This window comes from Hemitrygon akajei, chromosome 11 (assembly GCF_048418815.1).
Source record: "Hemitrygon akajei chromosome 11, sHemAka1.3, whole genome shotgun sequence".
Classification (NCBI taxonomy): Eukaryota; Metazoa; Chordata; class Chondrichthyes; order Myliobatiformes; family Dasyatidae; genus Hemitrygon; species Hemitrygon akajei.
In genome coordinates this window covers 136458094-136476284 of record NC_133134.1, presented here as the reverse complement: position 1 = coordinate 136476284, position 18191 = coordinate 136458094, and the positions used below count along the sequence as shown (strand labels likewise).

The 18191-nt window shown below is 41.2% G+C and overlaps 1 protein-coding gene across 1 annotated transcript in view; it reads right to left on the bottom strand.

Annotated features, from left to right (window-relative positions):
• LOC140736046 (sodium-dependent lysophosphatidylcholine symporter 1-like) overlaps window positions 1-17672 on the bottom strand; it is a 38996-nt gene extending 21324 nt beyond the window's left edge. The window contains exons 1-7 of the mRNA XM_073061753.1: window positions 17392-17672; window positions 15355-15480; window positions 12571-12695; window positions 9168-9300; window positions 5141-5219; window positions 4348-4505; window positions 1463-1553 (exon numbers count right to left, since the gene is read on the bottom strand). Coding sequence (XP_072917854.1) covers window positions 1463-1553; window positions 4348-4505; window positions 5141-5219; window positions 9168-9300; window positions 12571-12695; window positions 15355-15480; window positions 17392-17475 — 796 coding nt within the window. The 5' untranslated portion in view covers window positions 17476-17672. The remainder of the gene's footprint in view (window positions 1-1462; window positions 1554-4347; window positions 4506-5140; window positions 5220-9167; window positions 9301-12570; window positions 12696-15354; window positions 15481-17391) is intronic.
• Between the last annotated feature and the right edge of the window lie 519 nt (window positions 17673-18191).

Here is an 18191-nt window from a genome sequence, read left to right as displayed (position 1 = left end):
ATAACTGGCATCATTTTCTACTGGCTAAATAAGACCTCTGGCAAGTGGGGAGCGTTTCTGGGACAGTCGGCTCTAGGACTGTCTATTTCAATTGCTATCTTTATTACGTGTGGTTGTTGTTGCGGGACTATAGATCGAGCCTTGACCGGAAAGGATGGAACTCCACCGGCGTACCAGGCACCCTTGTTCCCAGTGGAAGGGGAGGACACGGCCCTCCCGGAAAGCGGACGCGCTATGGGAGGACACGGACTGAAATGGACCATGGCAAGGGGGGGATTGTGAATTTGTTCTTGAATAAGTTTTCTGAAATGTTGCATGCTTCTTGTAAAAATTGCGGATGTTTAGGGAACCCCTACCCATATTTTGTGACCCTAGGTCGGACAAATCAGGATAAGCAAATAGGGAGGACACGCCAAAGAGTGCCGGGGGACGCTCACCTCCCTGCCTGATCCCGGCAGCCGCGGAAAAGCTTGTAAGGGGTGTGGCCTCTGGGAGGCCAAGGGAGGGAGTGTTAGGGTTAATGTTAGGGTTAATTCGAGACTGCCATTACAGGTCAGGAGTGGCTCACGTAATGAGAGGGTGGGGGGAGCGAAACTGGGGACCCCGCTACACCGAAACTAACAGTGTCATGCGATTCAGTAAACAAAAGAAACAGGTAACTCGTGAGCATATGGCTGCGGGCCAATAAGATGGACACAAGTGCCCGATATTACCTAATATGTAGCGGGGGGTTGTGCTGGGGGGAAAAGGGATATAAATAAGAGCAGATTGTAAGGGGAGGTCGGAACGCGCCTTCTCCAGCGATTCCGTCGATTCGCTGTACCAGTTACGAATTCTGCAATAAACCTAAGTTTTGTAATATTCCGGTGTTGGTTGTCTCTCTTCCTAAACGAACACAGGGCAGAATTTCAAGCCCAACACTACCCACAAGATCATGGGTATAGAGAGAGTAAAGCAGTGGGCTAAGCACACATCACTGTGGAGCGCCAGTGTTATCAGTGAGGTGGAGATGTTATTTCTAATCCGTACTGATTGTGGTCTTCCGGTTAGGAAGTTGAGGATCCAGTTGCAGAGGTTTCAAAAAATAAAAGAGCCAATTATTATACAAATAATATCTTTGAAATACAGCTAGATGGTTCCATCACCTCCTGAGGATATATGTAATGTGTAAAATCTGTCAAAAATGTGTAAAACTTAAACCTGCCAAATCTGTTTGCCATTCTTAAACTAGGTTGTAAAATTCAGTAGCTGGCCCCATGCAGGAAAAGTGGCTGTTCTGGTAAGGTATTAGATGCCAACTGACTCCCACAGGATGCAAACTTTAATAGGTAGGAATGGAGAAAAAAAAAGGAAAAAATGTAAAAAAGTAATTCAGCATCGCAGGGTCCAGGCAGCCATTAAAACTGATCAACCTTAAGCTGCTTTCACATCTCTGGGTTGCAGTCACGTCCCAGTCACTTACCTGCACGTTCCTTTACTCCAAGTAGCAGAATCAATGAACAGAGAAAGTATAGGCCAGTGATAACCATTGCTGCCTGCATATAAGCCCATTTCTGTGGAAATAGAAAAAGACCCGTTTCCGGTATGGAAGAACCTAAAGCCACGTATATAAAATCTCCTTAGACAATTGTAACTGTACGGAACAATTCTTCTGAATATAAAATAATCAAGCTACTCAATTACTTTATTTAATCAAAAATTCTAACCAAAACTTATTCCACTTATTGATCAATTCTTATACAAAGCCTTCAGGGAGATATTGAGAACCTTGAGGGCATGTATTGGACAGCACATCAAAGCCCTGCCAAAGTGGCAGGAGGACAATTCTTCAGACACTACACATCTACCCTCCCTTTCAGCTGACTCTTGCCCTATCTGTGGAACACTCTGCAGTTCCTACATTAGCCATAAACCAGAGCAGAAACAAGTCGTATTTGATCCCATGGGACTGCCTAAGCGATATAAAGAAGGAGTGAAGTTAAATTTTCACTATCTAGTGTTATGGATATACTTACTTTTTAAAAATTTATTTATTATGCAGGGTTACCAGACCATTCTTATTTAACAAAAAAGCCAAGTTTCTGCTCTCTTTCTCCTAACTCACCCCCTTAATTCCTGGGACCATTTTCCACTCTTCCCTATGCCATTTACAGACCTTAAATTACTACAGCACTAGCAGTCACAGAAGACCAAAACAGCAATAGAACTTCAAGTTCCATTGCTCTTTTGGTCTTCTTCAATGGAAGCAAGTGAGATACTGCAAGCAATGGCAACATGATTTGGAAAAGGAAATGCAGGGAAATCTCCAACAATACATTGAATTGCAGTCAGTATCTCTTAGGCAGATTAGAGTAACAGCATTCTCAAGTTCAAAAATTGCTGTCTCCAATGTATCTTTTATTGTTCTCACTGTATACTGCGTCCGGTGCTCCCAGTGCGGCCTTCTATATTATTGGTGAGATCCGATGCAGACTAGGAGACCGTTTCACGGAACACCTACGCTCTGTCTGCCAGAGAAAGCAGGATCTCCCAGTGGCCACACATTTTAATTCCACATCCCATTCCCATTCTGATATGTCAATCCATGGCCTCCTCTACTGTCAAGATGAAGCCACACTCAGGTTGGAGGAACAATACTTTATATACCGTCTGGGTAGCCTCCAACCTGATGGCATGAACATTGACTTCTCTAACGTCCGTTAATGACCCTCCTCCCCTTCTTACTCCATCCCTTATTTATTTATTATTCTCTCTTTCCCCCCCTTTTTTTTACTCTCTCTGTCCCTCTCACAATCACTCCTTGCCTGCTCTCCATCTTCCTCTGGTGCTTCCTTGCCCCTTTCTTTCTCCCGAGGCCTCCCGTCCCATGATCCTTTCCCCTCTCCAGCTCTGTATCCCTTTTGCCAATCACCTCTTAGCTTCACCCCTCCCCCTCCTGTCTTCTCCTATCATTTCAGATTTCCCCCTCCCCCTCTCAAATCTCTTACTATCTCTTCTTTCAGTTCATCCTGACAAAGGGTCTCGGACCGAAACGTCGACAATACTTATTCCTATAGATGCTGCCTGGCCTGCTGCGTTCCACCAGCATTTTGTATGTGTTGCTAGTACAGTAATGCATTTGCTTTTTCCAGTTACTCTTCTGCTGTGCACACATTTGTCCTTATCAAAGTAAAATACTGCACATAGACCAGAGTGTTTAACATATTAGGTGTAATAAACATTGAAAATGCTGGAAAGAGCATATCAAGCAGTAGGAGTGCCTGCTGCAAAACGGTGATAAGGGCTGGTTACTACCTTCTTTCAGTCGGCACCAGCACCAACCAATTAAATTTTAGTTTCCACCCCATCATAATGTTTTCCTTTTCTTCTCTCCACCCATCATCTCATTTTCTACAACTACAAACTCATTTTGTGCCAAAGATTACCCAGTATTGATCCAAGATTGCCAACTGATTTTTTTGCTCCTCACTGATGTTGCTTCAGCTGCAGAGTATCTCTGACAATTTTTTTACTTTCTCCCTCTCATCCTCACCACCCCCCCCAGATTAATAACATCTGCAGTATTTTGCTTTATGGTTTAAATTTGCATTTTAGCTGTGTTCCTGTTTCTTTCACTCTCCATCTAATTTCTCCTTTTATTTAGAAATGAATACCACAAGGATCACCTAATAGCTTCCATTTTGGTTTACTGATCATTTCTTTCATTGTGCCCAAAATAACACAAAGATCATGCAATGACTATCATATTGCCAACTGCCTCAATCTGCAAGATAAACTTTTGCTAGCCAAGGGCATTACAGGAAATGGATCCTAAGCGTGTTGATGGAGTTCAGTTGTGATTTCCATGAATTTTGCAACAAGTTTAAGAGACTCTTTTCATATTTTCTTGTAACCTACAACACAAAATTTTGCCCTCTACAGAACAGATTGAGGAAATTCAGTGACAGCAGAATCTACTTTGGGCTTGTAATTTTAACATGGATACGGGGAATACAGGAAGTAGCATAAGGAATTATTATCTCACTTTCTGACTCCATTTTACCAAGGAGGTTGCCCTAGCAACAATAGGCAAAGAAAAACCTTGTAATAAGATTCACAATACAGATTGGAGAGTTGAGTTTACATATAATTTCTGGTTAGATTAATTTTAATCTGATCATGCTCCCACTTTAAAAAGGCACAAAAATCTACGTGCTGAATATAGAAAAGAGAGATGCTGGCTTCAGAGAAGTTTTATTCATAACATACAACAGTACCAATTTGCCCTTCTGTCATATCCACTCATCTCTGAACAAAATTGCTATAGGCTGAAGACATTCCCGCGGTTTCTCAAAGAGCACCACTGACCGTGTTATTGAGGCTGTTTACTAGTGGAACAGTATCGTTGACTGCGGTCCCATTCTGGATCAAGTGACAGGTTTTTAAAGTTTGTTTGTGATAGGCACCCACAATCTGCCCCTGAATAGTAGCTCCTGCCAGGGTTGCCAAAACTTCGACTCCCATTCCTATAAATGGACAAACAAGATTACCCAGTTATAAAATAAGAAAACATACCCACAATAGCCTTATAGCATTACCACACACAGTTTCAATACAGGATCCTACATGGTTATTTTATTGCCCTACTTAACAAAATATTTAAGTCATCCATTCTCCAGAAAAGGCTTTTGTGTTACATTTTTGCTGAAATTTTAAGAGCTACAGATAAAGGGTATGGAATGATCAATACTAAGTACTGGAATAGCCATTTGTAAACCTATAAGAATGTTACTAATTGCAGAACTGCCAAGTTTAAAGCTTTTTCATTCAATGTCTTAGCAAACAGTTCGCACCTCTGCACATTGATCACAAAGAATCCTACCCAACTGACTCATTCGAGGCCTAGTAGAAACTGAAATCAATTCGTGACATTTCTGCCACTCTCTCAGTCAAGATCGGTTAAACTCAACACATTCAGCTGGTGGGATGTGATTCAGAAATCATATTCCAACAGGGATCAACTACGCCAACAGAATTATTCTGGGAAAGTAGTAAATATTATAGGCAAAACATAAAACACAAGGAAAGAGTAACCACAGGGAATTGTCAGAAGCAGCAGCTAAAATATTAATATTTTGGAAGAGGGCAAATTAACACTTACGGTATGCTGTTGCTGTATCTCTGTCGTGCTGACCACCACCTAGAAACATGGTTAATGCCGAATAGGGTACATGGAAACACTGTAGGAACAGAAATATTCAAAGCGCTAAAACAAACCTGTAAGCAATTGCCAGAGACAGATCCACAAATGCCAAGATTTTATAGGCAACCCCAAATAATTAACTAATCAGAATTAAGAGATTAAGTGGGATAAGAATGTGTTTCCCCCGTGAAATCTGAATTATCCTTCTCATCAAGGTTAAGAGGGAAAAGACACTTTGCTTATCCTGTTGGCTTAGATTCTTTAAGGATCTTAGGAAGATCTCCAGCCAAATTGCAGATGCACAACATTGACAGCAAGTTTGGAAGTTAGCAGTAGATGAAAGAAGGCTTTACAGGACTAAGTAATTCCCTGAGCAGAAACAACAGTTGCTTCATGTGCAGTTAGAAACCATATTTAAAAATTAAGCTTTAGATAAACAGAATGGTTTATGTACAGTGGGGGGAATCCAAAGTGCAGGAAGTGCAGTTTATGATAATGGTGATTTAAACGGTTTGAGATTTAGCACAACAGTAAATATTTGGAATTCTCTGAACAAAGTGTTGAAGCGCAGTCACTGAATATACGCAAGACATAAATTATTATTTTTAAATAATAATAATAAATACTTTATTGATCCCAAATGGGAGATTCTTTTGTTACAGCAGCAACATTTAAAATACACTTAGCAGTGTGCAAACTTAATTAATAAAGTGCAGAATAAAACCATACACAATAATAATTTACCAATGTGCAATAATAATGTACAAAATAATGAAACAGAGACTATTGTACTGTGTGTTCTCCTGCCGCACAGAGATGTATATGCTTATTGCATTTGCTAGGAAAGATTTTCTGTAATGATCCTTGTGACAGCGGGGCTAAATGAGTCTGTTCGAAAGGGTGCTCCATTGCTTATTTGGTAGGTCACAGAGAGGATGTGCCTGATTGTCCATAATGGATAACAGTTTGTTTAGGAACATCCTCTCCACCACTAACACAAGAGTCCAGGTTGTAGCCAAGGACAGATCCAGGATTTTTAATGAGCTTATTTAGTCTTTTTGCGTCACCAGCACTGATGCTGCTTCCTGAACAAAAAGCCACAAAGAAGACCACACTTGCTACAACAGACTGGTAACAGATTTTAAAGTCATCAATCAATAAAGCATTGAATATAAGAGTTGGGACATTGTATTCCAGTTGTTTAAGTCATTGGTGAGGTCACTCATGGACTACTGTGTACAGTTTTGCTCACCATATTACAGAAAAGACATGGTTGAACTAAAAAGAGTATAGAAAGGATTTAAAAAGGATGTCACCAGATTTCAAGGCCATGGATCATAGGAAAAGGATGGCCAGGCCGAGTTATTATTCCTTAGAACATAGGAGAATGAAGGGCAACTTTATAGACGTGTTTAAAATTATGAGGCATAGATAAGGTTGATGGTTATAGTCTATTCCCCAGGTTAGGGGAAACTATGGGCATAGGTTTAGGGTGAGAGGGAAAAGATTTAAAAGAGGCCCGAGGGCACCTTTTATACACAGAGGGTAGCAAATGCGTTCAAGAAACTGCCAGAGGAAATGGTTGAGGCTAGTTGAGCAGTGTTATTTAAGAAGCACTGGATAGATACGTGGAGGGGTGGGGCTTAAAGGAACAAGGGTCGAACATGGCAAATTCTGACTAGCTAGGTGGGCACAGCGGTCAGCATGGGGACAAGGCTGAAAAGACTGTACCTGTGCTGTGTTGCTCTATCACTCTACATAGATATAGTACAGAAAGTGACGCTGAAGTTAAAAAAATATTATCAGCCACAATCTAAATGAATAGCAGTGCTGGCACAAGGAACCTAACTGGTTTCACCATGTTTTAATTCTACCATCACTACTGCTCCAAATAAGCCTGCACCACAAACTTCCTCTAGCAGTACTGGAAATTATGCAGTTTTAGCAACTTAAAAACTGAAGAGAGCTAACATGTCTGCAGTCTATCTCCCACTTTGCTCAAACAGACAGGCAACTATAAAGACAACATACAGATGCCACAGTGAGATAACGTGTCACCTCCAGCTTTCTTTGAACTAAATTTTAAAAAAGCATCCAATTCAGATGCCAATGAAGTGAAGTAAACCACGTAATGATGGGTTCTGAACATTATAGCATAGTACAGGCCCTTCGGTCCACGATTTTGTGCCGACCTTAACCTACTCTAAGATCAATCTAACCCTTCCCTCCTACACAGCCCTCCATTTTTTTTATTATCCATATGCCTACCTAAGAGTTTCTTAAATGTCCCTAATGTATTTGCTTCTACCACCATCCCTGGCAGTGTGATCCACGCACTTACCACTTTGTGCAAAGGAGTTACCTCAGACCTTCTCCCAATCACCTTAAAATTATGTCCCCTGGTTGTAGGCATTTCCACCATGGGAAAAAAGTCTCTGACTATCTGCTCAATCTAAACTTTGAATGACATGGCACAAAAGCAGCTTTACTTTCTATTTATCTACAGTTTAATCTCAAAACATCACAAAGAATGGCTTATTTTTGCATGCTGGATTTAACTCAAGGAAGAACTGAATTACATTACTGTCTTTTATCCCCATAATGCCTTGTAAACGTCTGTTATGTTAGGAAATTATTCTGTACGGTTTAATAGAACACAGAACAGTACAGCACAGGAACAGGCCATTCAGCCCACAATGTTGTGCCAAACCAACTAAAAATCAAATCATAAAGAGACAAACACTAATCCTTCCATCTTCTTTACATCCATATGTCTATCCAAATCTCTCTTAAAAGCCTCTAATGTATTGTCATTATCACCATACCAGGCAGCACATTTCAGGCATCCGCTCTGAGTAAAAAAAACTTACCCTCACATCCCCCTTGAACCTACTCCCTCACCTTCAATGCATGCCCTCTGGTATTAGACATTTCAAACCTGAGAAGCAGGTATTGTCTAGCCGCTCTATTTTCGCCTTCCATAATCTTGCAAACCTCCATCAGATCTTCCATAAGACCGTAAGATATAGAAGCAGAATTAGGCCATTTGGCCCATTGAGTCTGCTCCGCCATTTCATCATGGCTGATCCAATATTCCTCAGCCCTAACCTCCTGCTTTCTCCCTGCATCCCATTATGCCCTGACCAATCAAGAATCTATCAAATTCTGCCTTAACTATACATAAAGACTTGGCCTTCACTGCTACCTGTGGCAAAGAATTCCACGGATTCACTACTCTCTGGCTGAAGAAATTCCTCCTCATCTCCATTCTAAAAGGACACCCCTCTATTCTAAGACTGTGTACTCTGGTCTTAAGACTCTCCCACCCTAGGAAACATCCTCTCTACATCCACTCTTTCACCATTCGATAGGTTTTAATCAGGTCACCCTTCAGACTTCTGAATTCCAGTGAATACAGGCCTAGAGCCATCAAATACTCTTCATATGACAAGCCATTCAATCCTGAAATCAGTTTCACAAACCTCCTTTGAACCCTCTCCAGTTTCAGCACATCATTTCTAAGAAAAGTGGCCTCAAACTGCTCACAATCCTCGAAGTGAGGCCTCACCAGTGCTTTATAAAGCTTCAACATTACATCCTTACATCTCCCCTCAGCCTCCAGCATTCCAGAGAAAACAACCCAAGTTTGTCCAGCTTCTCGTGATATCACATGCTTCCTAAACCAGGCAGCATCCTGGCAAACCTCTTCTGCGCCCTCTCCAAAGCCTCTACATTCTTCCTATAGCATGACGACCAGAACTGTACGCAATACTGAAGATGCAGCCTAGACAGAGTTTTATAAAGTTGCAACATAACCTCTTGACTTTTGAACTCAAAATGCTTTGCTTCTCAGAACAGGGAGGAAAAAGGTCCCAATATTTACATCCAGAGATATGATACTGAACCTCCAACATGGATCAGCAAACATTAGCTTGTTACAAAACAACTGAGTTTAATTAGGCCATCAGATAAAAAAAATACTTACAGTCATACAGGTATGAAAGGCACAGTAGGTTGTAAGGTACCAGAAGAAACTGTATTCCCAGGACATTGTATTAGAAGGACTGAACCATAACAGGAAATATGAAACAATTCCAAATGGCATGGAAAACATAATCCTGGAAAAATCAGAATGTAGAAATTATTCAGCAGCGACAAGATTCTTTAAAATTAAAAAAAAAAAAAGTAATTTGCAGAACATTTTCTTCCCTTCACTTAACTCCTGAGATTTAGTTTGGCTGTAATGTGCACCACGTGTTCTCACACCTGCATGCACAAATGACTGATTGACAGCGAACAGTCCCACCACCTAATGACCAATTTATATTCAGAATAACACCACAAAATGCTAGAGGAGCTCAGCAGGTCAGAGTGGAATAAACTGTTCATGTTTCAGGCTGAGACCTTTAGCACGACTGAAGATAAAGAACATCTGACTGATGAATGAATATACGACTTATATTCAGTACAATTTCTGGTTAAGCTATTGAAAACATGCACTGCATTCATTCGTTAATAAATCTTTGATTTACTAATAGGTCTTCTTTATCATTCAGGTTCTACTTCATGATAAAACATTTCGTTAATCTCTGCATGGCTGACAAAAAAGTGTTTAAGAAAATAATAGTGTAAATATAGGGTATAACGAAAGAAAATGTTCTTAATTGTAGAATACAACATCTATAGCAGGGGCCACAACCTGGGGTCCACTGACCCCTCAGTTAATGACAGAGTTAATGGCATAATAAAGGATGGAAACCCCTGATCTATAGAATCATAACGCCATCAAGAGAAATGGCAAAAATTAGGCCTTTTAGCCCACCAAGTCTATATCAACCATTGACTACTGATTTACATCAATCCCTATTTTAATTTCCCCTTACTCTCATCACCTCCCTTCAGATTCTAACACTCACCTACACACTAGCAGCAGTTTACATGATGTGAGAGGAAAATGGAGCAGTGAGGTGAAACGGGCACTGTGGAAAGACTAAAAGACAATAAAATATAGGAGCAGAAGTAGGCCACTCTTACCATTGAGTCAGATCCGTCATTTCATCATAGGTGACCCAATTTCGCTCTCAGCCACAATCTTCTGCCTTCTCCCCGTTACGCTTCATGCCCTGACTAATCAAGAATCTATCAACCACTGCCTTAAATATACCCAATAGACAGGCCTCCACAGCCACCTGTGGCAACAAATTCCACAGATTCACCACTCTCTGGCTAAAGAAATTCCTCCTCATCTCCACAAACTCCACAAAGTGATCACCCAGCCAATACTGAACCCAGGTCTCTGAAACTAATGTAGCAGCTCTACTAGTACACAACCAGAGGTAGTGTTTCAAGATGAAGACCAGTCTGATGAAGGATTTTCCACCTGAAATGTTCATTGTTTCCCTTCCCACAGATGCTGATTCTTCTCAGCTTTTTTTGCTGTTACATACAAAGCAAAATTTTGATACTAGCTTTTTATGCTAGAACAGAAGCATAACTTAACCTCATCTAAATGGCAAAAGGCTTCAATAATTACAGTGATTCTATCGCATCAATTAAAAGATAAGCATTGAATATTTGTCAGTAGTAAAATGGATTGCATATTAGAAAAAAAAGAAAGAACATTTTACTGTATATTTTCCTTAAGAAATGTTAATCACCAGAAAGTCTTGCTAAAGAATGAAAAATAGATGCTTTAAGACCATAAGCCATAGAAGCAGAATGAGGCTATTTGGCCCATAGAGTCTGTTCTGACATTCAATCACATCTGATTTATTTTCTCTTTCAACCCTTCTTCTGCCTTCTTCCTTTGACATCCTTACTAATTACGAACCTATATCAACTTCTGCTTTAAATATACCCATTGGCTTGGCCTCCATAGCTGTCTTTGGCAATAAATTTCTGAGATTCACCACCTCAATCTAAAGAAATTCCAACTCATCTCTGTTCTAAAGGATTATCCTTCCACTCTGAATCTGAACCCTTTGGTCCTAGACTCTCCCACAATTGGAACATCCTCTCCACATCAAGACAATCGAAGTTTTCAATATTTGGTATGTTTCAATGAGGTCCCCCTTCATTCATCTAAACCCCAGTGGGTTTTGACCCACAGCTCAAATGCTCATCATAGGTTAATCCTTCCTTTCCTGGGAACATTCTCGTAAACTTCCTGTGGATCCTCTCTAATCCCAGCATATCCTCTCTTAAAGGGCATAAAACTGCTCACAATACTCCTAGTTTGGTCTGATCAATGCCTTATAACACCTCTGTATTACTTGCTTCCTTTCATATTCTAATCCTCTTGAAATAAGTTCTGTTTCCTGAATATGACCATACATTTCTCTCCACAGCATTGCATCTGCCACTTCCTTGTCTGTTCTTCTAATCTGTCCAAGTCTTTCTGCAAATTGCTGCTTCCTCTATGTTATCTGTCCCTCCACCTATCTTTGTATCATTAGCAAACTTGGTCACAAAGCCATCAATTCCGTCATCCAGATCATTAACATATAACGTGAAAAGTAGCAAACCTAACACTGGCCCCTGCAGAGGAAGCAGAAAAGGCCCCCTTTATTACTGCTAGTCAGCCAATTATTTGGCAGAAGGCTCATACCCCTCCTGTAATATAATAGGCTTTTATCTCATTTAGCAGCCTCATTTGTGGCACATTTCTGAAAATCCAAGTAAGCAACATCCACTGACTCTCCTTTGTCTACTCTACCTGTTACTTCCTCAAAGAATTCCAACAGATTTGTCATGCAACTTTTCCCCTTAAGGAAACCAGGTGGCAAGGTAACGTAGCAGTTAGCAATATCACCTGCACTACCCCACCTGCAGTCACTGATAGGGATTCAATTCCCGCAGTTGTCTGTTAAAAGTTCATACAATATCCCGTGACCATGTGGGTTTCCTCTAAGCTCTCTAGCTTTCTCCCATATTCCAAGAACGTACAGTTAGGGTTAGTTATGAGCATGTTACGTTGGCACAGGCGATACTTGCGGGCTGCCCCCAGAATAATCCTCACTGATTTGATTTGACGCTAATGGCACATTTCACTGCATGTTCCAAGGTACACATGACAAAAAAAGCTAATCTTTATCGTGGTCACTGAGGATGGTGGATCCAGTCTTTTTATATCAGCAGTGGTGGCTATAATATGCACAATGGTAAGTGAATACTCTAAATCATTGCATGTTTAACGGAAGCTCAATCAAAAACTGCTGAGCTGACAGCTATAAGAGGAAACTTGCTTCATACGAGTTTGTTCCTCATTAAACTGATGCAGAACAAAGCAAGTGAAATTCCCCTGAACACAGAGTCTATTATAAAACAGCAGCTCCAAACATATTGCTGTTTGCAATTCCACACATTGACATTATTTAGGATAACCTTACCAAGGAAGCAACTTGCCATATCTTGTCCTTCTGCTTTTGCTGACCAGGAACCCAACAACAGGATCAGTAAAAGCATCCCAAACTCGACCAATGAAGATAATCAGAGATGCATAGAAAGCCTCCATCTGAAACAGAAAGTTCACCAAACATATTACTGTGCATATATAGTTCACAAATTTTATAAACACCATACTTAAGAAGTAAATAGGAAGTAGGAGGAGCTTATGAGAAATATAGGGTAGCCAGGAAGGAGCTAAAGAAAGGACTTAGGAGAGCTCGAAGCGGGCATGAGAAGGCCTTGGCATGTAGAATTAAGGAGAACCCCAAGGAGTTCTATACGTATGTGAAAAATAGGAGGATGATGAGAACGAAGGTGGGACTGCCAAAGGATAAAGAGGGCAACATGTGCCTGGAGGCAGAGGAGGTTGGGGAGGTCCTAAATAAATACTTTGATTCAGTATTCACAAGTGAAAAGGATCTTGATCAGGATGAGGTCGAAGTAGAGCGGGCCTGTGTGCTGGACAATGTGGAGATTAAGGAAGAAGAAGTGCTGGATCTTCTTAAAAACATCAAGATTGATAAATCCCCAGGGCCGGATATGATACACTCCAGGTTGTTGTGGGAATTGAGAGATCGCAGGAGCATTAGCTATGATCTTTGAATCCTCTTTGGCTGCAGAGGAAGTGCTGGAGGACTGGAGAATGGCAAATGTAGTTCCCTTGTTTAAAAAAGGTAATAGGGAGACACCTGGGAATTATAGACCGGTGAGTCTTACGTCGGTGGTCTGCAAACTACTGGAAAGGATTCTTAAGGACAGGATCTACAAGCATTTGGAGAAGTACAGTCTACTCATGGATAGTCAACATGGCTTTGTGAAGGGAAGATCGTGCCTCACGAGCCTGATTGAGTTTTCTGAAGAGGTAACAAAAGAAATTGATGAGGGTAGGGCAGTGCATGTGGTCTACATAGACTTTTGACAAGGTCCCTCATGAGAGACTCATCCAGAAAGTCATGAGGCATGGGATAAGTGGAACCATGGCTGTTTGGATAAAAAACTGGCTTAAAGGAAGAAAGCAGAGGGTAGTTGTGGAAGGAAAGTATTCTGCTTGGAGGTCGGTGACTAGTGGAGTGCTGCAGGGATCTGTCCTGGGATCCCTGCTATTTGTGATTTTTATAAATGACCTGGATGTAGAGGTGGAAGAATGGGTGAGTAATTTTGCGGATGACACTAAGATTGGAGGAGTTGTGGATGGAGCTGTAGGTGGTTGAAGGTTACAAGAGGATATAGACAGGATATGAACAAAGGGACCTTGGGGTTCAAATCCATACATCCCTCAGGTTGATAGGGTAGTTAAGAAGGCCTATGGGTTGCTAGACTTCATTAACAGGGGGATTGAGTTCAAGAGTAGAGAGGTCATGTTGCAACTCTACAAATCTCTGGTGAGACCGCACTTAGAGTATTGTGTTCAATTCTGATCACCTCATTATAGGAAGGATGTGGAAGCTATGGAGAAGGTGCAGAGGAGATTTACCAGGATGTTGCCTGCTTTGCAGAACAAGTCATATGAAGCAAGGTTAGCAGAGCTGGGACTTTTCTCTTTGGAGCGTAGAAGAATGAGAGGGGACTTGATAGAGGTCTACAAGATTATGAGAGGCATAGATAGGGTGGATAGTCAGTACCTGTTTCCCAGGGCACCAATAGCAAACACCAGAGGGCATAGGTACAAAATTAAGTGAGGGAAGTTTAGGGGAGACGTCAGGGGTAAGTTTTTTTTAAAAAACACAGAGGGTTGTGAGTGCCTGGAATGACTTGCCAGTGATGGTGGTGGAGGCTAAAACATTAGGGGTATTTAAGAGCCTCTTGGACAGGCACATGGATGGAAGAAAAATGGAGGGTTATGGGGTAGCGTGGGTTTAATACTTTTTTTTAAGGATTATATGGGTTCGCACAACATGGAGAGCTGAAGAGCCTGTACTGTGCTGTAGTGTTCTATGGTTCTATGGTTCATATTTAATTTAAAAGTCAGGAGAAAGCCTCCAAATGAATCAGATTGATACAGAATAATGCAGGCTGATACTTAAATCTAAACTTATATAACATTCATAAACATCAAAAAAATACAATTTCACACGGGCAGTGAACACCAAACATCAAAAAAGGAAATAATACAGCATAATTGGGTATGCCTTAAAAATAAGTCAGTAATGTTCAGGAACTAGTTCCAGGACATAGTGCCAAGGTCAAGGCAATACAGCTGCAACAGTATAAACGAGGGGTGCCCATAGCTAGAATTGGAGTAGAAGAGACGGTATGATTAAAGGAGATTAAAGTGAGTAGCAGCAATATCTTGGAAAACTTTAAAATGAGGGTTGGCAGACAAGTTACCAATATACATACATCAGATGCATGGATTCCATTGCAGTGGATACAACGGAACAGTCTCAGCTGTAACAATGCCTTGAGCAAAGTAGATCAACATATCCAGAACAGTGAATTAGTTAATAGGCTACGAGTGAACATATATTGCATGACTGCATTACTGATAACATAAATTATCATCTTGCTGAAGAAAGAATGGCCAATTAACCTAATAGCTAGCCATCTTTCAGATGTCGGGCAAGTTACGTTAGTTTGCTTTGTATGATTTCTCTTTGGGAACTTTCAATAAGAAGGGAGAGTCTGGATATACCATTTCAACAGTGAAGAGAGCTAAACAAGTCCAACCAAATTACACAGATTAGTAAATTTGGAAATGGAGGAGGATGTGTGTACTTAAGTCTTACCTGGACCACATCCAGCAAGAAGATCTGGAGGAAAAACCCAATAGCATTCCCTGTCATTTGATATGGAGCACCTCCCACAGCAAAACAAAGTTTCTGGCAAAGTGGCAGTGCTTGTCTATTGCTCTTCTGTGGGGAAGAAACACAAGTCAAAGTCTGGGATGGAGACCGACAGATTCAGAGAAAGGCATGATTAAACAGACAGTTAAACTGAAGATAAAGTTATCAATATTTCTATTCTTCCTTGTTATACTGTCCTTACTGAAATATTGCTCCTCAATCATCAACAAACTTTGGTAACTCACCCAGTCAATATTCCTTCATGTGCCAGGAATTTTACTACAGAATGTTTCACAATCACCTCCTGTTCTGATCTCACTCCAAATCCATCAGGAATAATTGCTAAAAGGAGACACTGGATCTAAAAGGAGTCATTACTACTTTGACTGGTCCTCTTAAATATGACCAAAAGTATTTTGGAATTTATCTTGTTAAACTTTAAGCAGGCTTGTATTTTGTTCTGGCAGTTAGTTAAAATAAATGTTCTGTCAAATTAATTTAAGGGTTACCATAAGATATAGGAGCAAATTAGGCCATTTGGCCCATCTAGTCTGCTCCACCATGACTGATTCATTTCCCTCTCAACCCCAATCTCCTACCTTCTCCCCATATCCCTTCATGCCCTGACCAATCAAGAATCCATCAACCCCTGCCTTAAATATACCCAATGACTTGGCCTCCACAGCCACCTGTGGCAAAGAATTCCACAGAATCCCCACTCCCTGGTTAAAGAAATTCCTATTCATCTCCTTCCTAAACAGACATCCCTCTGGTCTGAGACTGTGTCTTCTAGTCTTAGACTCCCCCACCAAAGGGAACATCATCTCCATATCCACTATATTGAAGCCTTTCAACATTCAATAGGTTTCAATGAGATCAACCCTCCTCCCCAATTTTTCTGAATTCCAGTGACTATAGGCCCAGAGCCATCAACACTCCTCAAATGATAAGCTCTTCAATCCCAGAATTATTTTCATGAACCTCCTTTGAACCCTTTCCAATGTCAGCACATCCTTCCTCGGGTAAGGGGCCAAAAACTGTTAACAATACTTAAAGTGAGGCCTCACCAGTGCTCTATAAAACCTCAACATTACATCCTTGCTTTTATATTCTAGTCCTCCTGAAATGAATGCTAACATTTCATTTACCTTCTTCACCATCGACTCAACCTGCAAATTAAACCTTTAGGGAATCCTGCACGAGGACTCCCAAGTCCCTTTTCACCTCAGATTTTTGCTTTTTCTCTCCATTTAGAAAATAGTCTACGCTTTTATTTCTTCTATCAAAGTATATGACCATACACTTCCCAACACTGTACTCCATCTGCCACTTCTTTGTCCATTTTCCTAATCTGTCTAAATCCTTCTATAGCCTCATTGCTTCCTCAACGCTATCTGCCCCTCCATTTATCCTCGTATCGTCTGCAAACTTAGCCACAAAGCCCCTCGTCCAAATTATTGACATACTGTACAGTATATGTAAAATGAAGCGGTCCCACACAAACCCCTTGTGGTGCATCATTTGTCACCGGCAGTTAACCAGGAAAGGCTCCCTTTATTCCCACTTTTTGCCTCCTGCCAATCAGCCAATGATAACACACTTCCTCAAATGTCATGGGCTCTTAACTTGTTACCACAGGAGGCTGAAATGCAGAGCTCAGTCCTGTGGAAGGAGTGCTTTTCAGCCGCACAGCAACTTGTCTCACAACTACTGTCACTTTGCAGTTTAAATTCTCCAAATTTAACTTCTCCACAGTCTCCTCTAACTTTATGCAGTACTTGCCCCGACTCATTAACAATTGCTCTCGGCGCAGATGCTGTTCGAGATGCTAAATTTTTTAGTATTTCGGTTTTATTTTAGCAAGCTTTGATCTCTTTCCGTTACCTTATCGCCCGTTGCATATTTAAAATCTGCACACCCCTTTTGTTCCTCAGCAAACGAGCGATCTTTTTAGCAATTGCTTTCCTGGCTGTTTCTCACCTGCAGGACCCGCACTGAGCCCCCGGGCTTGGGTTCGGCCTCCTGCAGCAGCTTCTCCTCCAGGCACTGCTCCTGAGACCCCATCCCACACTTGGCAGGACGAGGCTGGCCAACTACAGCAGCCTCAGCCAGTGCTGTCTGTCACCTCGTCACCGCCCGGAGATTGTGATCGAGCCACGAGCAGAGCAGCGTCACCCAGCCGCTACAAACAGAGCACTCACTCCAGGGACTATGACAATGCCACCGCTTGTTTACCCGACCCGGAGCAACCACCAGACCAGCCACGCCTCCACCTCGTCAATTGTACAAACTTCAGTTCAGCACCATGTTCGGGTTCTACCGCCCCCGCCCCTCAAGGGGTGGAGCGAAGATGACAGGGGACCCGTCTGAGGCACAGTACGATTCCGCAGTGCACTCTCCCAACGCTAGTAGATGACATTAATCAATATTAACATTAATTAAACAATGTTGCCCTTTATTTTACACGCAAGGTAAAATAAAATATATATTTGAAACTGCCCATTAAATCCTTTTTTCTACTTCGAATTTTGCAGCTTAATGTTTGTTATTTATCGTTTTGCACAATATTTCCTCGTGATTGTTTTGGATGGAGTAAAAAGATCCATTTCATCAGTGAATGATGCAATAATTATTTTTTCAATAAGATACAAGGGAACAAGGAAATTATGCTGCTGTTTTGTGTGATACCTAGAACATCATCCTCCACAGTTTTGCTCACCAATTGTATCTAAACCCCAAAGTAAACCTCAGAATCTTCATTGTCTTTACACAGATTTAGG